We start from the raw sequence: 24,142 nt of genomic DNA, 5'->3' as shown, positions 1-24,142 counted from the left end.
TTATATATGGTTACTTTCGTATTTTTTTTTTTTTTAATCGATTTAATCACCTGAAATTGAAATATTCTTCTGCAGCCGGGCATATTTTACCGTTGTCAAGCAAAACTGTCATTGGTAGTTGAACTTTGACCGTTGTTATGCAACAAATAGGATATAACAGGCCAATAGTCAGATTGTAACTGTTTTATATATCCTCTCAAACACATTCATTATGTTTTTATGCGAACATTCGCTTTCATGTCTTGACATCCGAAGCGACAGAATGCATTCACAACTGGCAACAGCAGCAGAAAACATGCACACGTTGTAAACAATTTGCTGTTTGATTACTTTCTCATCGTCAATTCCATATAGGCTAATCGCAAAATGACAAGAATAGAACGAAAACTCGGACTTGCGTGAACATTTAAATTAGTAGTGGTACAGCCACCGTTTGCTTTCCTTCGAAGTTACTGCTAGCCGAGCAGCGAAGTGTGCCCTCCAGATGCGAACCATGCACCGTAAATTAGTCCATAGTCTTCCTGGTCTTTTCGTGGAATTGAAGAATGGCAGTAAAATGGAGTAAAATTACGGCAGTCTGAAAAAGCTAAAGGGACGATTACTAGAATGAACCTGTTATTTTACCCTGAAAAAAAGTGCGGAAGGTGATTTCCAGTTTGCTTTTACTGTATCACCAATGTGAATTACGCAGAACTATTGCATACCTCACAACTGTATCAAAGGTTTTGAGTCAATTACAACGGGCTAACAAAGAAAATCCGGAAGAAAATATTCAGCAACCAAATTAATCCGTTTGAATGTTTTGGTAGCCTACGTAATATGCTGTCCCAGCACGAATGCTTTTTATAAAAAAAATGTATAAAACAATACTAAAGCAAGAAAAGTGTTAGGATTGCGTGGGGGGTTTGGACCCAAGTGCAGAGGAAAAAATGCAAAACTCCAAAATGGAAGAACAAAAAGACTTTACTTGAAAGGGGGGAACAAAAGGGAACACAAAGCCTCTCAGGGCAACCTTAAACAAACAAGGAAAACAAGAAAAAACAAGGAACAAGGAAAAATCCAAAAACACTAGAAGATCAGGGCATAGGCAAGAACACAAGGAGCAGAGACTTACAAACAAACAATCTCATGTTACCACATAATCACAAGGATCCAGCACCTGAGTCAAGGGAGGGGGAAACTTAAATAGAACACACTGACGAGACACAGGAGGGCACCATGAACCATCAGGCCACAGAGAGGGAAGGGAAAACGAGACAATTGAAAACAATGATTGGACAATTGAAAACAATCATACAATTAACACAAGGGGAGCAGGACACAAAACAGAAGTGCCGCCATCTGGCGGCCCAACAGGGAAAACGCAGACAGGAACACAGGAACATGACAAAAAGAACAGAAGAGCACACCTTATAATTCCAAGACGTTGGCAGGCTATAACCAAAACTAGGCTACTGCGCTGCATAACATACAAGCTTGATTTGAAGTTATTATGAAAATAAATTGGTTTGCGGCTGCATATTTTTAAACATGGCGGCTGAAAATAAACACAAAAAAATGCTGCGAGTAATGCTATGTAAAATAGTTGTGTAAGTCGCTCTGGATAAGAGCGTCTGCTAAATGCCTGTAATGTAATGTAATGTAATGTACTCGACCAATCAGAAATGTTCAGCGCTGCAAGCTCCACCCAAAAGGTTCCTGTACTTTCGGAAAGTACTATCCCCCGAGCAGGAACTCTTTGGGGGGTAAAATAAAGCCCCCAGAACTAAATTTAGACCCTAGTTTCTGCGGTGGAAACACTGAGTTCCTCAAAAGGTTCCTAGTTCTGAGGTAAAGTTGTTGTAAAACATGTTTTTGTTGAGATATCATTTTTTTCCTGTACCATGAATTACACTAAATAAAAGTTTCTGTCATATTTTTAAACAGATTACGGTAAGTGTTTCAATTAGTTTTTATATATTATTTTGTTTATTCTTATTCATTTATTTTACTGTGAGGTCATTGTCCATGTGAGGTCTTTTATTCTCAGAAATAAACTGTTCTGTAATGAGTCCTGCAAAGAAGGGAAAATGAAAATTGAAAATAAAAAGTAGGCACATTCAAAAAATATGATTACATTTTATTAAGGTCCATAAGGTATTGGATTTTGGATGAGGTGACTGACTTACCCAGTCAAGAACATTCCTGTTTTTGTTCCTGAAAACTCCTTGGTTGCTTTAGCAGTATATTTGGGCTCTTTGTCCTACTTCAAGGTGAAGCTCCGTCCAATTTGAAGCACTTGGTTTAGATAACGGAATTGCACTGCAGTCAAATTTATAACTGCCTCAGACCAGTCGTATGGATGGTGTCTGTCTGCACCTGATCCACTTGTTACAGGAGTGCCACAGGCATCTGTACTGGGGCCTCTGCTGTCCTCCACTTACACCAAATCTTTCGACTCTGTCATTAATTCACATGGCTTCACTTGTTACCGTTATGCTGATGCTACACAATTCTTCTCTGTCCTTTCCTCTGCCATGCAGATTAATTGGAGAATATCTGCCAAATTGGCTGACATCTCAACGTGGATGACCAGGCATCACCTGAAGCTCAACCTCAACAAGACTGAGCTGCTGTTTATCTCTCACAAGACCTCCCTGCTACGGGAGCCCTACGTCGCTGTCGATGGTACCACAGTGACTGCCCCTGACTCTGCAAAGAGCCTGTGGGTGGTCCTGCATGATCAGCTGGACTTCATGAAGCACATCACAGCAACATCACGGTCCTGCAGATTCCTCCTGTTCAACATCAGGAGGATTCAACCATACCTGACCACGTCCTCTACCCAGCTGCTTGTTCAGGCCAAGGTAACCTCCTGTCTAGATTACTGCAATGTAAATCTTTTAGAATCAGTTCGCTCAAATAATTTCTGTCCATTACTCCCTCAATTCAGTCCCGTCTCATAACCAATTCCACAATTCAGTCTTTTTTCAATATCAGTTTTCTCAAATAACAACAATTCCATACATTATGTGATGTTTGTATTGAATTTATATAGATGATACTATGGGGAAATAATTAATATATACCATGAATATGAATATTCCAAGTAATCAATGACTGACAATAGAATTATTTTTAAAATATATATTTAGTTTCTTGATGATTTTCTATGTTTCTGACTTAAATTATCAGTTGCAGTAGAATTTATAATCAGTAATATTAGTTTCTAAATCTACTGCAAACCACAAATGGTTTACTCATGAGGTACAAGTTTATATGAAACAAAATAAACTGCTACAGAAGAAACATCCCATGCTTACCATTACCCTTTCTTTTTCTGGGGACCCCAAGGATGAGATGGCAATGGCAGGTTCAATTAGTGACATTTATTGACCAATGAGCACACTGGGGGAGCTCCTCATAGGCAGCCCAAGAGAACCCTGAACTGTCTGATACATCCATCTTTTATTGGCAACAATCCGAATCCCCACAGTGTCCACCAATAACTTCTCACCACTGTGATCTTTAAACACAACATTCTGCTGATTACCTCACGTGGCCTTGAAGTGTCCAGAATTCAAAAATTTAAATAATGGACCTCATTAAAAACATTGTTCTACATATTTATTTCCATTATGTTTTTGTACATATCTAAGAAACTGACTACTTTTGGAGAAACATTATGCATTTTATTTTTATCACTGCAACTTAAAATGTAATCTACATTTTTTACTCTTTTAAATATGAATAGCAGTCTCAACACGGGCGGAAAAAGAGAGTCATTCCAGTTTGTAATATAACCTTCTCTTATGTTCTAGTGGCCTTGTTTGGTTTTGCGTGAAACTAAAAATAATGCAAACCAAACAAGGCCACTAGAACATAAGAGAAGGTTATATTACTCCCGGGAATGTCTAAAACTGTGCTGCATCTTTGAATCCTTTAGTTAATCTGTTCAGAGATAATTATATTGTTGTAATTTTTATAAATACATTTGTAGCCGACATATTGATTTCCCTGGCTGAACAAAGTACAGACATTCACTTTAGAGCATGTCTTTTCTGGCTGCATATTCTAAAAATTCTCCGGCGGATCTGATTCAGTCTCAGGCCATAAATGAGGGGATTTAGGAGCGGTGGAACAACGAGGTAGTCCAGGGACATGAAATTGCGGAGAGCCTGCAGACGGTCGGTGGGACCATAGCGAGTGTACATGAGGTCAAAAGCGAGTGCGATGAAGTTGTTGGTCAGTACGATTAAATGGGGTAAACAGGTCTGCATGAACTTACTCCTTTCTTTCTTCGATCGCACACATGCTCTGACGATTTGAATATAGGAAATCACGATCAGCACTGCTTGTGAAATATAAGAACACATGAGAATGTACCCATATATGTTGTTGATAGTGGTGTCCACGCATGACAGCTTTACCACGGCCCAGGCTGTGCAGTAAATCTTCTCGATATTGAATCCACAGAGGGGCAGTCTGGCTACCAGGGCCGCCACGACAACTGCTTCACAGATAGATGAAATCCAGGTAAAAAGCAATAATTGCGTCACCTTCCGAGGCGTGATGATGGAGTGGTAATTGAGCGGCTTGCATATCGCGATATACCTGTCATAAGCCATTATTGCTAACGTAGTATATTCGCAGAATAGATAGCTGTATAATACAAAAATTTGACCCAGACAAGCTTTATACGAAATAATACTCAAGTCGAATGAAAGGTCCACCAATATTTTAGGATAAAATATAGAGGCACCAAGTATACCATTTACACACAAGTTACACACGAATACAAGCATGGGCTCATGGAGCGTTTTCTCCAAAACAACTGTCCCAATCAAAGTCAGGTTCGCTAAAAGCGTAAAAAGGTAAACAAGAAGAATGAGGATAAAATATGTGTGTTGGCTTGACTCTGTCTCATTCAGTCGTTGTAGAAAAAACAGTATTTCCGTTGAATTCCCCATGGTACTTTTATTGCAGACGTATAAATAATGCCGGGGAGGTTCCGAGATGCTTTTGCATCGGCTCTTCCGGTGATATTTTCTCCTGCATCGCAAACAGGAAAAATACAGACGATCAGCAATAAGCAGACTAATTGTCTGTACATAGGCTTGTAGGCTTCCTATTAAGAAATTATCTAGCTGGGAAATTACGAGTTCACATTGCTTGTCATTTCGATAAATTACAAAGAACTTTAAGGCTGAAATACTGCGACTGTCCTTGAAATGTAAATAAATACCTTCATATTTCGAAAAATAATAAAAGTTTCAAAATGTTCAATCCAGTGCGCTGAAGACTTCATTTGGTTGCTAACTGTAAGGAGAAGGCAACGCGCAGAAAGATTTAATGTCTGTCCCCACCGTATCGGGCTTTATATCTGGATTGTGTAAATGACCTTTGAGATTTGCCAGCTAATCACCGTCCTCGCCAAGTCTACTTAATGAAGTCCCGAGAGAGAGAAAAAGCACTGGCAAGATTTACATGTGATGATGATGATGATGATGATGATGATATAGATATAGTTTATTAATCCTCAAAAAGGAAATACACATTGCCACCAGCGCAGGACATTGCACTAAAAAGAGATACATTTTTTAACTTTCTGGAATATGAATAGCAGTCTCAACACGGGGAAAAAGAGACTCATTCCAGTTTACATCTGTCTGGCCATTCAAGCTCCGAATGTACATAAGGACAATGTATTCATACACAAGGCAACGCAACCCATGCATGAAACTAAATAATAATGTCAACCAAACAAGGCCACTATACTAAGAGGCATGTATTACTTATCAGCATGTCTAAAATTGTGCTGCATCTCAGAATATTTTAGTTTCGCTGCTCAGAGATTATTTTTGTCCTGTTCTCATTGTATGAAAACATTTGTCGGTTGGAAATGGCTTTTCCTGCCTGAACAAAGTACAAACATTCACTTTAAAGTATGTATTTTCTTGCTGCAAGTCCTGAAGATTCTCCTGCGGATCTGGTTCAGTCTCAGGCCATATATTAAGGGATTTAGGAGCGGTGGAACAATGAGGTAGTCCAGGGACATGAAATTTCGGAGAGCCTGCAGACGGTCGGTGGGGCCATAGCGAGTGTACATGAGGTCAAAACCTAGTGCGATGAAGAAGTTGGTCAGTGCGATTAAATGGGGCAAACAGGTCTGCATGAACTTATTCCGTTCTTTCGGCGATCTCACACATGCTCTGACAATATGAATATAGGAAATCACGATCAGCACTGCTTGTGAAGCGTGAAAAACCATGAGAATGTACCCGTATATGTTATTGATAGTGGTGTCCACACATGATAGTTTTACGACTGCCCAGGTTGTGCAGTAAATCTTTTCGATTTTGAATCCACAGAGAGGCAATCTGGCTACCAAGGCCGACACAACAACTGATTCACAGATGGATGCAAGCCAGGTAAAAACCAGAAATTTCATCACCTTCTGAGGCGTGATGATGGAGTGGTAATTGAGCGGCTTGCATATCGCGATGTATCTGTCATAAGCCATCATTGCTAATGTAGTAAATTCGCAGTATAAGTAGATGGATAATACAAAAATTTGACCCAGACAAGCTTCATACGAAGTAACACTCAAGTCGGATGAAATGTCCACCGATATTTTAGGATAAAACATAGAAGCACCAAGGACACCATTTACACACAAGTTACACACGAATACAAGCATGGGCTCATGGAGCGTTTTCTCCGAAATAATTGTCACAATCAAAGTCAGGTTCGCCACAAGAGTAAAAACGTAAACAAGTATGAGGATGAAGTATGTGTGTTTGCTTGACACTGTCTCATTCAGTCGTTGTAGAACAAAAAGTATTTCAGTTGAATTTCCCATGGTACGTTTATTGCAGATGTGTAAAAAACGCCGGGGAGGTTCCGAGATGTTCTTGCATCGCCTTTTCCGGTGATACTTTCTCCGGAATCGTTAACAGGAAAAGTAAAGACGATTAGCAATTACCAGACTGCTTGTTTGTGTGCTTCATATTACGAAATCATCTAGCTGGGATATTACGTATTTGTATTTCTTGTCATTTAAATAAATTACGAAGAACTATAAGGCTGACATACTGCGACTCTCCTTGAAATGAACATAAATATCTTCATATTTCGACAAATTAATATAAATATTTCCAGATGTTCATGCCTCAGCGCCGACGACTTCGTTTGGTTTCTAACAGTATAGAGAAAGCAGCGCGCAGAAAGATTGAATGCCTGTGCCCACCATATCGGGCTTTATATCTGGATTGTGTAAATTACCTTTGAGATTTGCCAGCTAATCACCGTCCTCTTCGAATCTGCTTAATCAGCTGAAGTCCTGAGAGAGAAAACAAGAGAAAATAACACATGCAAATGTTAAATGTGATGATTATATAGTTTATTAAACCTCAAAAGGGAAATTCACATTATCACCAGCCAGGACATGAGACTTTGATGCACAGCATCAAAAAACATTAAAACTACGACTTAAATAAATAAGACACTAGGAGTCGGACAAGTGTACAATGCCCTTTAGAACAGAATGTGTGTACTCAGAATGCATGAAAAGTGGTTTGTATAACACATTTATGTCCACAGTTCAGTGGGTCAAAAGTTTACATACACTTTGTTATTATTTGGTGGCATTGCTTTTAGATTGCTTAACTTGAATCAAACGCTTGGGGTAGCCTTCCACAAGCTTCTCACAATACTTTGCCGGAATTTTTGCCCATTCTTCCTGACAGAACTGGTGTCAGTCAGTAAGGTTCAGTTCAGTCCACAAAATTTCTTTAGGATTCAGGTCAGGGTTTTGAGATGGCCACTCCAATATTTTCACTTTGTTGCCAAGCCATTTTGTTACAACCTCGTGGGATGCTTAGGATCATTTTCCTGCTGGAAGTCCCAGTTGCGGCCAAGTTTGAACTTTCTAGCTGATGTCTCGAGGTGTTGCTTCAGCATTTCTAGATAATCCTCCTTCCTCATGATGCCATCTATTTTCTGAAGTGCACCAGTCCCTTTTCCAGCAAAACACCCCCACAACATGATGCTGCCACCCCCATGCTTCACAGTTGGGATGGATTTCCTCGGATTTAAAGACTCACCCTTTTTGGCTGACCGCAACAGCGGGGCCAGCCCTACAAACGCCAATGTCTGTGAGTGACTGACTGAGTGATGAAGGTACACCATTGGTCGGCTGGATCACGTGTGTTAGGTCCAGCCATATACTAGATTTTAACCGGGTCGTGTTCCTCCATACATAGCACTGATCATTATGGACAACTGTTCAATTTTTGTTTAATTTTTTTTTTGTTTAGAACAGAGAACACTCCTCTGAAAAAGGCTAGGTCTTCGTCCTGGTGGTCAACTGCAAACTTGATTCTGGCTGTTTTTTTTGCCAGTTTTGCCAGTTCCTTGCGTGACAGCCTTTCGGGCCATGGCGATGTAGGATTCTCTTAATGGTGAATGTGGATACTTTGGTACCTGATGCCTCCATGTCCTTCACTAATTCCTTTGTTGTTGTCTTGGGGTTCAGTTGAACCTTTCGAACCAAAGTTCGTTCAGCCCTGGGAGTTAATTTGTGCCTCCTTCCTGAACGATGCAGTGTCTGTGTGGTCCCAAGATTTTTATATTTGCATACAATCGTTTGTACAACTGCTCTGGGTACCTTCAGTTGTTTGGAAATTGCTCCTAAGGAGGAACTGGACTTGTGAAGGGCCACAATTTTATTTCATAGGTCTTGGCTGAGTTGCTTGGATTTTCACATGGTGTCATGTGCAAAATGTCAGTGGCTCTAAAGGTAGGCCCTTAAATACAGCGACAAGTGCCAATTAACTCCCAATTATGACAATTGGCCAATCAGAAGCTTCTAAAAAGTCATTACATAAATTTCTGGAATCTTCCAGACTGTTTAAAGAGACAGCCACCTTGGTATATGTAAAATTTTGACCCACTGGAATTCTGAAATAGTGTATTAAAGCTGAAATAAATCTGTTTATAATAAATTGTTTTAAAATTACCTCTGATGTGAACAAAGTAGATGCCCTAATTCAGTGGTTCCCAACCTCAGTCCTGGAGTACCCCTGTGTATGCTGGTTTTCGTTCAAACCACAATTGCAATGCCAGAATTTGAACAAGTACATTTTTCTTAATTAGGTGCTTTTCAAGTTTAGAGGGATTATTAACCCACCTAAGCCACATCATGTCAAAAATAGCCATGAACAATAAAGTTCCCATATTCATATTGTGCTTTATTGCAACCAGTTACATAGAAGAGGTAACAGACTTTTTGGACCAATTGAAAGACTGAGATTAATCAGTAGACCCCTGAACATGTTTAATTTTCTGAAATTTATTGACACAATGTAGGTTTGGCTCATTATAATTTGCTTTGTCTTTGAATTCTTCATTATCTTCCAGACGGTTAGTTTTAGTGGGAAGGTGTCCACACTGACCAATTTGAAGTCTATTGACTCACCTCAGTCTTTACTTTGATCCATTAAAAATAATTTACCTTTTAATGTAATTGTATGCAAATGTAGCACAATAAGCACAGTACGGACATGGAAATTTTATTCTTCATGGAATGCTTAGCTATTTCTGACATAATGTGGTTGAAGAGGGTAAAAAATCCCTCTGAACACAAAGAGCACCTAATTAAGAAAAATTAACTTGTTATAATTCTGGAATTGCATTTGTGGTTGGAAAGAAAACCAGCATACACAGAGCTACTCCAGGACCGAGGTTTGAATATCTTTAGCCTAGGTGTATGTGAACATTTGGCCTCATCTGCATACAATGTGGTCTATAAGTATTTGGACGGCGATACAATTTTTAATGTTTAAGCTATGTGCTTTAGCACAGTAGATTTGAAGATAAACAATGCGTATGAGCTTAAAGTGCAGACTTGAAGCTGTGATTTTAGGGTATTTGCACCCTTATTGGTTGATCCATGTAGAATTATAGCCATTTTTATAAGTAGACCCCCCATATTAGGGACCATTAGTAACTGAACAAATTAACATAATCTTAAATAAAGCCAATATTGTTTTTTACTTTGCTGCAAATCCCTTGCATTCCATGACTGCCCAAAGTCTGCAACCCATAGAAATCACCAGATTCTGGGTATTGTTTCATCCCAAATCCACCCACAATACAATACAATGACAATGGCAACATGAATTTGAGCGCAACATAAAATCCCTAGTGCCCGTAAGAAAACAAAGTGCAAAAGTAATTTCCCCCAGCATACTATTAACAAACACTTTTATTATAAAGACACAAAAACAGAAATGCAAAACTATAATGGACAAACAATTGCAGGTGTTGGACAAAACAGGAGCAAACAGTTGTAGGTGCTGGCACAACAGGTAAGGCCAAAGCAGGGCCTACAGAAAACTACTAGCCCTAGTCTACAAAAAATAGTCATTGTTCTTCCAAAGAAAACAAGAAATGGTGAGTCTTTTGCAGGTTTTCTACTCTGACCTAAAACCTAACAAAACTTGCACCTAATGGAAAATGAACATTCACCATCCAACACCACACAAAAACACAAAGAAATAACCAAAAGGAAAACCAGAAGTCTACAACATTGTGCAGGATCCAACCACAACCTTCTCCTCAAAAACTTCCATCTTTTCTAGCTGCAGCAGGCTTATGTAGGGCCACAGGCAGGTGACGCCAATCAGGCAATTAGCAGCTTGTTGAGGTGGAGCACATTACAGGCATTTAGCAGACGCTCTTATCCAGAGCGACTTACACAACATTTTACACAGCATTTACATTGTATCCATTCATAGAGCTGGATATATACTGAAGCAATGCAGGTTAAGTACCTTGCTCAAGGGTATAACGACAGTGTCCTAGCGGGGAATCGAACCTGAGACCTTTAGGCTACAAGACCAACTCCTTACCCATTATACTACACTGCTGCCCAAGTAGGGAGAGAAGCACAGATCACATGCAGGGGGTTAGTTTCAGCACCTGCACATGACAGTATCGTCTCTGGTGGTGATCTGCCAGGCCTGTGCTGTAGCCGTCTTATGGCCTTATTTGTATCAGGGCTTTTTGCCTTCAGTTTTGTCTTCAGCAAAGTGAAATGTATGTTCCATTAGATTTTGGACGATGTGACTGACTTACCCAGTCAAGAACATTCCAGTTTTTGTCCCTGAAACAAGCAGTGTATTTGGGCTCTTTGTCCTACTTCAAGGTGAAGCTCCAACCAATGAGTTTTGAGGCACTTGGTTTGATTGGAGCAGGTAGACGTTAATTTACCTTTCAGAATTCACCCTGCTGCTGCTGTCAATCACATCATAATAAATTGTTACTTCTCTGCAGGGCACTCCCAATCTAGGATCACTCTGATCACTTGTATGCTTCTATCTTGTTCTTCTAGCTCCTTCATATTACATTTGTATCTCCATCCAGCACTTATTTTGCACTTGTAGCATTATCTTGATGATGTAGTTTGCTGTCATGTCTCCCAGTTTGACTTACCAAAACTTTTTCAACCTAGCCTGTGCTTCCTGTATGAACTGGACTTGATGTTTGTGGCTATTGATGACTGTTATATACTGCAATGAGTAATGTACCTTATTGGACTGTGTTTTGTAGTTGGACCTTCAGCATGCACTTATTGTGCATTGCTTTGGATAAAGGTGTCTGCCAAATAAATTTAACGCAATGTAAATTTTTTAGTATCAATTCGCTCAAATAAATTCTGTCCATTACTCCCTCAATTCAGTTCCCTCTCATAACCAATTCCTTAATTCAAATAACACCTATTCCATATATTATGTGGTGCTTGTATTCACTTTATGTAGATACTACTAAGGGAAAATAATGAATATACAGTATGAATATTGCAAGTAATCAATGACTAACAATAGAATTATTTTAAAAATCTATATTTGTGTTTCTTTATGATTTTCTATGTTTCTGACTTTTCACTGTAAAAAAAAATAAAATTATAATTTGCATTATAATTTATGATAAGTAAAATTAGTTTGAACAGCCTCTGAAAGTAATGCAAACCACAATTTTTTTACTCACTGAGGTACAAGTTTGTATGAAACAAAATTAACTGCTACACAAACTGCTTCTTTTTCTGGGAACCAAAGGATAAGATGGCAATGGCTGGTTGAATAAGGGACATTTATTGACTAATGTGCACATAGGGAGTGCTTCTGATAAGCAGTCCTAGAGAACTCTGAACTGTCTCATACATCCATATTTTATTGGCAAAAATCAGAATCCCCACACGTTGGGCATGCTCATAGAATGTGTCCACCAATAACTTCTCACCACTGTGATCTTCAAACACAACTTTCCACTGATTACCTCATCTGGCCTTAAAGTAGCTGAACCTGTCTGCACAATGCGTCATAGGATAGAGAGAAAAGAATGATAGCAGAAACTAGGTTTCCCCAACACTGACTGAACACCAACATTCAAAAAGTTAAATAACAAACCTCATTAAAAACATTGTTGTATATATTTATTGCCATATCAAAGATCATTATTAACAATTATTTTTATCACTGGAACTTAAAATGCTATCTACATTTTTTACTCTCTTGAATATTAATAGCAGTCTCAACACATGGGGGGAAAAGAGACTCATTCCAGTTTACATCTGTCTGGCCATTCCAGCTCCGAATGTACATAAGGACAATGTATTCATACACAAGGCAACGCAACCCATGCGTGAAACTAAATAATAATGTAAACCAAACTAGGGCACTAGACCAAGACATGCTTATATAACTTATCAGAATGTCTGAAATTGTGCTGCGTCTCAGAATCTTTTAGTTTCGCTGTTCAGAGATTATTTTTGTCCTGTTCTCATTTTTATGAAAACATTTGTCGGTTGGATATGGCTTTTCCTGCCTGAACAAAGTACAAACATTCACTTTAGAGCATGTCTTTTCTTGCTGCAAATCCTAAAGATTCTCCGGCGAATTTGGTTCAGTCTCAGTCCATAAATGAGGGGATTTAGAAGCGGTGGAACAATTAGGTAATCCAGGGACATGAAATTGCGGAGAGCCTGCATACGGGTGGTGGGACCATAGCGAGTGTACATGAGATCAAAACCGAGTGCGATGAAGAAGTTGGCCAGTGTGACTAAATGGGGTAAACACGTCTGCATGAATTTACTCCTTTCTTTTGGCGATCGCACAGATGCTCTGACGATATGAATGTAAGAAATCACGATCAGCACTGCTTGTAAAGCGTGGAAAACCATGAGAATGTACCCGTATATGTTGTTGATTGTGGTGTCCACACATGACAGCTTTACCACGGCCCAAGCAGTGCAGTAAATCTTTTCGATGTTGAATCCACAGAGGGGCAGTCTAGCTACCAGGGCCGTCACGCCAACTGATTCACAGATGGATGAAAGCCAGGTAAAAAGCAACAATTTCATCATCGTCCGAGGCGTGATGATGGAGTGGTAATTGAGCGGCTTGCATATCGCGACATACCTGTCATAAGCCATCATTGCTAATGTAGTAAATTCGCAGTATACGTAGCTGTATAATACAAAAATTTGACCCAGACAAGCTTCATACGAAGTAACACTCAAGTCAGAGGAAAGGTCCACCAATATTTTAGGATAAAATATGGAGGCACCAAATATTCCATTTACACACAAGTTACACAGGAATATAAGCATGGGCTCATGGAGCGTTTTCTCCAAAATAATTGTCACAATCAAAGTTAGGTTCGCAAAAATAGTAAAAAGGTAAACAAGAAGAATGAGGATGAAGTATGTGTGCTTGCTTGACACTGTCTCATTCAGTCCTTGTAGAACAAACAGTGTTTCAGTTGAATTCCCCATCGTACTTTTAACGTAGATGCATACATTAACAATGGTGACGTTCCGAGATGGTCTTGCATCGGCTTTTCCGGTGATAATTTCTCCTGCATCGCAAACAGAACAAGTACAGACACAATAAGCAGGCTGCTTGTTTGTATATAAGCTTGTGTGCTTCCTATTCCGAAATCACCTAGCTCGGATGTTGCGTGTTCATTTTCACATTGTTTGTCAGTTGAAAATCACGAAGAACTATAAGGCTGCAATCCTGCAACTCTTCTTCAAATTAGCATAAATATCGTTATATTTCGAGAAATAATATAAAACTTTCCTGATGTTCAAGCCAAGGGTCTGAAGACTTCATTTGGTTTCTAACTGTATAGAGAAATCAGCACGCGAAGATTTAATGTCTGTGTTCACAGCGTAAGGCTTTATATGGTTGTGTAAACCGCCTTTGAGATTTGCCGGCTAATCACCGTCCTCTTCGAATCTGCCTAATGAGCTGAAGTCCTGAGAGAGAAAATCGAGAAATAACACTGGCAAGAGTTGAATTCAATGGTGATGATGCTGATATAGTTTATTAATCATCAACATGGAATTTCACATTGTCACCAGCGCACTTTTCATTCAGGGCACAGTGTGCAGTTTGCAGGCTTTTTTCATGCTTTGTATGCTAAACTGTATGATATACAGCTAAACTGTATGATATAGATTGTGGTCTGTAAGTATTTGGATGGCGATACATTTTTTTGATGTTTTGGCTCTAGCACATTAAACTTGAAAAGAAACAATGAATAAGTGCAGTCTGCTAGCTCTGTTTAAATGGTATTTTCACCCTTACTGGTTGATCCATGTTTTATAAATTATAGCCTTTTTTCTAAGTTGTCCCCCCATGTTAGGGAACCATTAGTAACTGTACAAATTAACACATAAAGCCACCATGCTTAGTACTTGGTTGCAAATCTCTTGCATTCCATGACTGCCCAAAGTATGCAGCCCATAGAAATCATCATATTCTGGGTATTGTTTCGTCCCAAATCCACCCACAATACAATGACAAGGACAACATGAATTTGAGCGCAACATAAAATCCTTTGTGCCCATAGCAAAACAAAGTGCAAAAGATATTTTCCCCAACATACTGTTAACAAACACTTTTATTATGAAGACACACAAAAACAGAAACTCGAAACTATAATGGACAAACAATTGCAGGTGTTGGACAAAACAGGAAACGGAAAACAGGGCCTTCAGAAGACCACTAGCCCTAGTCTGCAACAAATCGTTATCGTTCTCCTGAAGAAAACAAGAAAAGGAGTAAAAACTTGGACGCAACCCCACAATTTTTCAATCTTGACTAAATTTGAGTTGCTCGTCTGTTTTTTTTTTTTAAATGTATTTTATATTTGTCTGAGCTCGTTCCAGTTTGTTGGCATTATCTCTTTGTTTTTCATTAATTGCATGCGCTTTTGCCAGTGGATACCAATGCTTACCAATGGTTTAAATCTTGTGGTAAACCCTCTGTATTTACTCTGGTGAAGTCTTCTCTTGATTGTTGACTTTGACACAGATACGCCTACCTCCTGGAGGGTATTCTTGATCTGGCCAACTGTTGTGAAGGGGTTTTTCTTCACCAGGGAAAGTATTCTTCTGTCATCCACCACAGTTGTTTTCTGTGGTCTTCTAGGCCTTTTGGTGTTTCTGAGCTCACCAGTGCGTTCTTTCTTTTTAAGAATGTACCAAATAGTTGATTTGGCCACACCTAATGATTTTACTATCTCTCTGATAGTTTTTTTTTCAGCCTAATGATGGCTTGCTTCACCGACAGTGACAGCTCTTTGGACTTCATATTGAGAGTTAGCAGCAACAGATTCCAAATGCAAATGCCACCCTTTAAATCAATTCTAGACCTCAATTCTAGAGTTGGAACATTTCCAAAATGTGGTGTATGTTTGAATATTGTTTTAATGTTGTCCCATCCCCATACAAGAAAACATTACATAATGTAGAGTACAGAAAAACATACGAGAGTTAATGATTACACATTTAGGTACTTTACAACATTGTGTGATAATATTTTTGCAATATGTTTTATTCTCATATCAATGTTTCATCTTAAAACATCATAAGGGGCACATTTATATGGTTCATAATGGACAAAAAGCATTTTATTCATTTTTGGAGAGATTTTGGATATGTTTCTGGACCCCTAGATATTTTAGACCACTGTACTGACGGAAAGCCTGTAATTCCCACTTGAAAATGACACAAAAGTGAGTTTCTTAAGTCAAAACAGTTGATTTGTAGTGAAATACATGATTATGTTGTGATTTAAAGCAATACATAATTTAGACATTTTGGATAGATTTGGAGACACTAGGTACAATGCTTACTTTTTGCTTCATAGAACTTTAGTAGTTCTGCATATCCACCCTTAGATTTTATGCACTTGTGGTCAAGGATTTTTTGGTCCAGGAAATATATAGTTTAACCTGTTTTATATATGGGATCTCTCAGTATTTCATTGCAAACTAAATAAGAACAAATTAATTTTTGATTTGTTGCCTAGACAGTTGCATTTGTGGCACTTTATTTCTTCCAAAATTACAAATATAAACTAATCTAAGTATTGTAAATGGTAGAAATGTCCTTCTTCAATTGAACCATTTTTCAAGTCTCTGGAGTTTTAAATAGGGTAGCCTACCCCTTAAATGGGCAAGGATTGGGCAGATTTGGCATGCACGCAAAGGGATTAAGGTACTGAGCACTGAACCTCACTCACTTCTGATGCTTCTGTGATACTGAAAATACCGTTCTGCATTTATCCTTCATCCGGTCCTTTTAGGACTTAACCAGAGCGTGTCTGAGTGTCTGTCAGAACTATAATTTGCCCCAGCTCCTAGAGTTATGCTTTGAGAAGGCCCCTCTTTGCTGAAGACAAAGCAAAGCCATTATACCAAGATAGGCTTATATTACTTCTGGGAATATCTAAACCTGTGCAGCATCTTAAAATCGTTTTGTTACGCTGTTCAAAGACCATTTTTGGCCTGTTGTCGATTTTTATGAAAACATTTGTACGGGGGTGTTGCTTTTCCAGTCTGAACAAAGTACAAACATTCACTTTAGAGCATGTCTTTTCCGGCCGCAAATCCTAAAGATTCTCCGGCGGATCTGGTTCAGTCTCAGTCCATAAATGAGGGGATTTAGGAGCGGTGGAACAATTAGATAATCCAGGGACATGAAATTGCGGAGAGCCTGCATACGGCTGGTGGGACCATAGCGAGCGTACATAAGGTCAAAACCGAGTGCGATGAAGAAGTTGATCAGTGCAATTAAATGGGGCAAACAGGTATGCATGAATTTACTCCGTTCTTTCGGCGATCGCACACATGCTCTGACGATATAAATGTATGAAATCACAACCAGCACTGCTTGTGAAGCGTGAAAAACCATGAGACTGTACCCGTATATGTTGTTGATAGTAGTTTGCACACATGACAGCTTTACCACTTCCCAGGTTGTGCAGTAAATTTTTTCGATGTTGAATCCACAGAGGGGCAGTCTCGCTACCAGAACAGTCACACCAACTGACTCAAGGATGGATGAAAGCCAGGTAAAAATCAGCAATTTCATCACCGCCCGGGGCGTTATGATGGAGTGGTAATTGAGCGGCTTGCATATCGCGATATACCTGTCATAAGCCATAATTGCTAAGGTAGTAAATTCTAAGTGTATGTAGCAGGATAATACAAAAATTTGACCCAGACAAGCTTTATACGAAGTAACACTCAAGTCGGATGAAAGGTCCACCAATATTTTAGGATAAAATATAGAAGCACCAAGTATACCATTTACACACAAGTTACACACGAATATAAGCATGGGCTCATGGAGCGTTTTCTCCAAAATAACTGTCCCAATCAAAGTCAGGTTCGCTAAAATCGTAAAAAGGTAAATAAGAAGAATGAGGATGAAGTATGTGCGCTTGCCTGACACTGTCTCACCCAGTCCTTGTAGAAAAAACAGTATTTCAGTTGAATTCCCCATGGTACTTTTATAGATGTGTAAAAAACGCCGGGGAGTTTCGGAGTTCTTGCATCGGCTTTTCCGGTGATACTTTCTCCTGCATCGCAAACAGGAAAAGTACAGACGATCAGCAATAAGCAGACTGGTTGTTTGTACAAAGGCTTGTGGACTTCCTATTCAGAAATGATCTATCTCGGATATTACGTGTTCACAATGCTTGTCATTTGTATAAATTACGAAACACTAAGGCTGAAATCCTCCAAATGTCCTTGAAATGAACATGCAAACCTTCGTATTTCGAAAAATAATATAAAACTTTCCTGATGTTCAAGCCAAAGGGCTGAAGACTTCATTTGGTTTTTAACTGTATAGAGAAAGCAACACGCTGAAACATTTAATGTCTGTGCTCATCGTATCGGGCTTTATATCTAGATTGTGTAAATGGCCTTTGAGATTTGCCAGCCAATCACCGTCCTCACCGAATCTGCTCAATGAGCTGTCCTGAGAGAGAAAACAAGAGAAAAATAACACTGGCAAAATGTGATGATGATGAGGATGATGATGATGATGATGATGATGATGATATAGTTTATTCATCCTCAAAAGGGAAATCCACATTATCACCAGCGCAGAGCATTACATTAAAATAAAGACTTAGAAGACACATGGCACATTATACATTATAACACATGCAAATGTTAAATGTGATGATGGTGCTGTAGTTAATTAATCCTCAAAAGGTAAATTCACCTTGTCCCCAGCGCAGAACATAAATAGAGACTAAGAAGACATACAAAGCGCGGCATCAAAAATAAAATTAACGACATAAAAAAACAGACACTAGGGGTCTGACAACTACACAGCTGTACAACGGAATGCGTGAAAAGTGGTATGTATAACACACATATGTCCACAGTTCAGTACCTGTCGTCTTACAGGTGTGACTCTCGTGAGCATACAGGAAGAATAATGTACAAATTCTTTGACAAAGTAAAGTATTTAAAGTAGTTAACGTGCATCTTTCACCAAATGCTGCATTGCAGTAGACCCGGTTCTAGACTGCTCTGATTGGGGGACTTTTTATTCTGGGCACAACAAAAATGGCAAGTTACTCACACATACAAAGTCACTAAGTCATGAAGACTTGCAAAAGTACTGGTATCAAGCTAAGGCCAAGTTACATGCACATACATGCAAACACACATACATCGTAGGCAATCTAGACGGGGGGGGGGGGGATTTAGGGATTTATCACATAATTTGTGATGAGAAGCGCAGCGGACCTGGGTGTAACATTGCAAACTAACCCTTTAAGCCAGTGGTCTCCAACCCTGGTCCTGGAGAGCTACAGGGTCTGCTGGTTTTCATAGTGACTCTGCACTTCATGAATCAATTAGAGCAGTTGATTACACAGTTAACTCAACTCACCTGGTGTCTTGAGTCTCAATTGGGTGCTGATTTTAAGGTGAAAAAAAAAACCCCAGCAGACCCTGTAGCTCTCCAGGACCAGGGTTGGAGACCACTGCTTTAAGCAACTCTTTGGATTACGCTTATCTTTTTGTGAACATTTACAGTCTGATCAACATCTACTGTTTAGCGCTGGTGCTTTACTATATATATAAAACAATTGCTGAGACAAACTGTGGTGGCACAATAAACTATAACAGGCTGGCACCATCAGAAACTGAACACAAATCTTCTTGAGAAAGCACTTTATGTACTTGCTGATTTGACAGGCATCCAACAATCCTTCATTTACAAAATTATCAGCGATCTCCTTCAATTTCAGCTCCCGAACTCGCAAAGCGTGTAGCCTTCTCTCATGTTCCAGTTTTGATCTTCTGAGATCCACTTTTTGTGTTTATAAAGTTAATACAGCATAACCTTAGTCGTAGCAAGGACTCCCCTTTGCTGTCTTCCTCAGCTAGCTGGCTGACCTTTCAGTTTACACTGAACACATTTCCCAGCAGTCTTTGCATATCAGAAAATTAAAGTAGTACCAAAGAAATGACCACAAAGCTAATTTTTTGCATAAGGGAATAAAGTTATAAACACCTACCGTATGAACGACATTGCAATAATACGTTCTTTAATGTTATCATTTGCTCATGCTTTTAAAGAAGGCAGCCCAGTAAGCACAATTCAGCTCCAGTTTTATTCCATATGGCCTGTCTGTATCCTAGCTGGCTAGAAAACTGTGACATTGCGACCAAATGTAGCTGGTTAACCGAATGGCTAAATGGTATGGCATCATACATTCTATACACTAGGTGAAAGACCGGCTGGATTTGGTCCACAAACATCCATAAGAATGGCACACTTGCAAAAGCAGTAGTTTAAAAGTAATTGACAATTATTGGTTAACAAATAAGCGTGCATAAGAAATTAAAGTTTTGCTTGAGCCTTAAGTGGGATTCAATCCTGGGCCTCTACGGTCCCAAGGCAATGGCTTTTCCAGTGAGCCACCAACTAAGCAGCTGCATTGAGAATGATTGGCTGGCGTAGCTAAATGTCCAATGAGGAGACACATTGTTTGTGGGATTGGAGCATTTGTGATGATGTAATCAGGCAGGAAAAAGAAGAAGAAGAATGCCCTAAATTTGGGTCTTTATTGTACGGATGTGTGAAGTTGTTTGTGAATTCTGTCTGTTGAAATGTGGTCAGAAGGTAGAGAAATTAGTGTTTTAAAGGGCTGAGAGTCTGTGGTCATTGTGGATATTTCTTAAGGAAACCCTGAAAAGTGAAACAGTGATTCTTGACCTGAATTGTAATTAAATTTGAAATAATCCACTAAATTAATTTAAATTTAATAACTACACTAAGTACTTCCAACCTTATGCCAAACTCAAGAAGACTGAGCTGCTGTTCATCCCTCAGATGACCTCCCTGCCATGGGAGCTGCCGCCAGGATCAGGATCAAATTTCTGACCCTGGCCTACAATGCAGATGATAGGTTCTAGCTCGTCCCGACGACGCACCTTCCCCAACCTAGCTCCCCATTGGTGGAACAAACTTCCATTTCTCTACAAATCACTGGATCCCTGCCCATTTTCCGCTGTGGTCTGAAGACATCTCTTCAGACTGCACCTGGACTAACTGTCACTTCTCTTCAGACTGCACCTGGACTAACTGTCACTACTCTTCAGGGCACTCCCAATCTAGGATCCCTCGTGTCCTTCTATCTTGTTCCTCTAGCTCCTTCATATTACACTTGTGTCTCCATCCAGCGCTTATGTTGCACTTGTAGCATATGTAGCGTAATCTGGATGTTGTATCTCGCTGTCATGTCTCCCAGTTTGACCATAACGTTCTGACCTAGCCTATGCTTACTGTGTGAACTGGACTTCATGCTCATGGCTATGGATGACTCTTACACAATGAGTATTTTACCTTATCGGACCTGTGTTTTGTAGTTGTTCCACTGACCTTCGGCATGCACGTATTGTATGTTGCTTTGGATAAAGGCGTCTGCCAAATAAACGTAATGCAATGTAAATCTTTTAGTATCAGTTTGCTCAAATAAATTCTGTCCATAACTCCCTCAGTTCAGTCCCCTCTCATAATCAATTTCTTAATTCAGTCTCTTTTCAATATCAATTGTATCAAATAACACCAATTCTGTATCTATTATGTTTGTATTCAATTTATATTGATAATACTAAGGGAAAATAATGGAAATACATTATGAATGTGAGTATTGCAAGTAATCAATGATTGACAATCGAATTATTTTAAAAATATATACATTATTTCTTTACGATTTTTTGTTTCTGTCAAGACTTTTCACTATTAAAAAAAAGTGAAATTATCATTTGCATTACAATTTATAATCTGTAAAATTAGTTTCCACAGTCTCTGAAACTATTGCAGACCACAAATAGTTTATACTCAGAGGTACAAGTTTATATGAAACAAAATTACCTGCCACATAAGCTGCTGCTTTTTCTGGGAACCCCAAGGATGAGATGGCATTGGCAGGTTCAATAAGTGACATTTATTGACCAATGAGCACACAGGGAGAGCTCCTCATAGGCAGTCCAAGAAAACTCTGGAGAACTGTCTGATACATCCATCTTTCACAGGCAACAATCAGAATCCTGACACATTGGGCACGCTCATAGAATGTGTCCACCAATAACTTCTCTCCACTGTGATCTTCAATCAAAATTTTCTGCTTATTACCTCATCTGGTCTTGAGGTGGCTGCACCTGTCTGCACAATGCGTCATAGGATAGAGAGAAAAGAATGATAGAAGAGACTAGGTTTCCCCAACACTGACTGAACACCAAAATGTGTTAAGTAACAACAGGCCTCATTAAAAACATTGTTCTACATAGTTTTTGACATATTAAAGATAACTATTAACAATTATTTTTATATAGGTGATATTTTTGCAAATATCTAAGAGAAAGATTCATTCTGGAGAAACGTAGAAACATGAATTTTATTTTTATCACTGCAACTTAAAATGCAACCTACATTTTTTACTCTCTTGAGTATAAATAGCAGTCTCAACAGTCTGAGGACTCATTCCAGTTTACATCTGTCTGAGTTTTCCAGCTCCGAATGTACCATAAGTTTCCATACACAAGGCAACACAACCCATACTCCACGATGTTTTGCGTGAAACTAAAAAATCACGTAAACCGAACAAGGCCACTATACCAAGATAGGATGATATTACTTCCGGTAATATCTAAAACTGTGCTGCATTTTGTAATACTTTTGTTCCTCTGTTCAGAGAAAAAAATGTGTCCTGTTGTTATTTTTAGGAAAACATTTGTAAGGGGGGGGGGGGTGTTGCTTTTCCTGCCTGAACAAAGTACAAACATTCACTTCAGAGCATGTCGTTTCTGGCTGCATAATCTAAAGACTTTCCGGCGGATCTGGTTCAGTCTCAGGCCATAGATTAGGGGATTTAGGAGCGGTGGAATAATGAGGTAGTCCAGGGACATGAAATTGCGGAGAGCCTGCAGACGGTCGGTGGGACCATAGCGCGTGTACATGAGGTCAAAACCCAGTGCGACGAAATTGTTGGTCAGTGCGATTAAATGGGGCAAACAGGTCTGCATGAATTTACTCCGTTCTTTCGGCGATCGCACACATGCTCTGACGATATGAATATAGGAAATCACGATCAGAACTGCTTCTGAAACGTGAAAAACAATGAGAATGTACCCGTATATGTTGTTGATTGTCGTGTCCACGCATGACAGCTTTACCACGGCCCAAGCTGTGCAGTAAATTTTTTCGATTTTGAATCCACAGAGGGGCAGTCTGGCTACCAGGGCCGCCACAACAACTGATTCACAGATGGATGAAAGCCAGGTGAAAAGCAGCAATTGCATCACCTTCCGAGGCGTGATGATGGAGTGGTAATTCAGCGGCTTGCATATTGCGATATACCTGTCATAAGCCATTATTGCTAACGTAGTATATTCGCAGAATACGTAGGTGTATAAAAAAAAAATTTGACACAGACAAGCTTCATACGAAGTAACACTGAAGTCAGATGAAAGGTCCACCAATATTTTAGGATAAAATATAGAGGCACCAAGTATACCATTTACACACAAGTTACACACGAATATGAGCATGGGCTCATGGAGCGTTTTCTCCAAAATAATTGTCACAATCAAAGTCAGGTTCGCTAAAACAGTAAAAAGGTAAACAAGAAGAATGAGGATAAAGTATGTGTGTTTACTTGACACTGTCTCGTGCAGTCCTTGTAGAATAAACAGTATTTCAGTTGAATTCCCCATGGTACTTTTATAGCAGGTGTGTAAAAAAAGCCGAGGAGTTTCCGAGATGTTCTTGCATCGGCTTTTCCGGTGATAATTTCTCCTGAATCGCAAACAGGAAAATTCAGCAATAAATAGGCTGCTTGTTTGTACATAGGCTTGTGGGCTTTCTATTCCGAAATCACCTAGGTATATCACGTGTTCACAGTGCTTGTCATTTGAAAAAAATTACAACGGACTATACGGCCGAAATCCTACAACTGTTTTTGAAATCAACAGAAATACCTTTATATATCGAAAAATAATATTTAAATGTCCTTACGTTCAAGGCAAAGGCCCGAAGACCTCGTTTGGTGTCTAACTGTATAGAGAAAGCAACGTGCAGAAGGATTGAATGTTTGTGTCCACCGTATCAGGCTTTATATCTGGATTGTGTAAATGACCTTTGAGATTTGCCAGCTAATCACCGTCCTCTTCGAATCTTGCTAATGAGCTGAAGTCCTGAGAGAGATAACAAGAGAAAAATAACACATGCAATGTGATGATGATGATATAGTTTATTAATCCTCAAAAAGGAAATTCA

At 39.3% G+C, this 24,142-nt stretch overlaps 3 protein-coding genes across 3 annotated transcripts; all 3 read right to left on the bottom strand.

The window, feature by feature from the left end:
- Nucleotides 1–3,280: 3,280 nt before the first annotated feature.
- LOC118210188 (putative gustatory receptor clone PTE03) lies at nucleotides 3,281–5,417 on the bottom strand. The gene is made up of 2 exons (XM_035386149.1): nucleotides 5,225–5,417; nucleotides 3,281–5,031 (listed from the first exon to the last, which is right to left on the bottom strand). Exon 2 carries the CDS (start codon nucleotides 4,947–4,949, stop codon nucleotides 4,020–4,022), a length of 930 nt encoding a protein of 309 aa, XP_035242040.1. The 5' UTR covers nucleotides 4,950–5,031; nucleotides 5,225–5,417; the 3' UTR covers nucleotides 3,281–4,019.
- A 6,674-nt stretch (nucleotides 5,418–12,091) lies between these two features.
- Nucleotides 12,092–14,180, bottom strand: LOC118210107 (olfactory receptor 2B6-like). Its single transcript, XM_035385983.1, has one exon. It carries the CDS (start codon nucleotides 13,814–13,816, stop codon nucleotides 12,887–12,889), a length of 930 nt encoding a protein of 309 aa, XP_035241874.1. The 5' UTR covers nucleotides 13,817–14,180; the 3' UTR covers nucleotides 12,092–12,886.
- Nucleotides 14,181–22,011: 7,831 nt separating this feature from the next.
- Nucleotides 22,012–23,938, bottom strand: LOC118209284 (olfactory receptor 2G3-like). The gene is made up of 2 exons (XM_035384499.1): nucleotides 23,882–23,938; nucleotides 22,012–23,662 (listed from the first exon to the last, which is right to left on the bottom strand). The coding sequence occupies exon 2, from the start codon at nucleotides 23,578–23,580 to the stop codon at nucleotides 22,651–22,653; it is 930 nt and encodes a 309-aa protein (XP_035240390.1). The 5' UTR covers nucleotides 23,581–23,662; nucleotides 23,882–23,938; the 3' UTR covers nucleotides 22,012–22,650.
- Between the last annotated feature and the right edge of the window lie 204 nt (nucleotides 23,939–24,142).

This window comes from Anguilla anguilla, chromosome 12, assembly GCF_013347855.1.
Source record: "Anguilla anguilla isolate fAngAng1 chromosome 12, fAngAng1.pri, whole genome shotgun sequence".
NCBI classification, from domain to species: domain Eukaryota; kingdom Metazoa; phylum Chordata; class Actinopteri; order Anguilliformes; family Anguillidae; genus Anguilla; species Anguilla anguilla.
The sequence above is the reverse complement of the archived record's forward strand: the minus strand, read 5'-3'. Positions and strand labels throughout refer to the sequence as shown.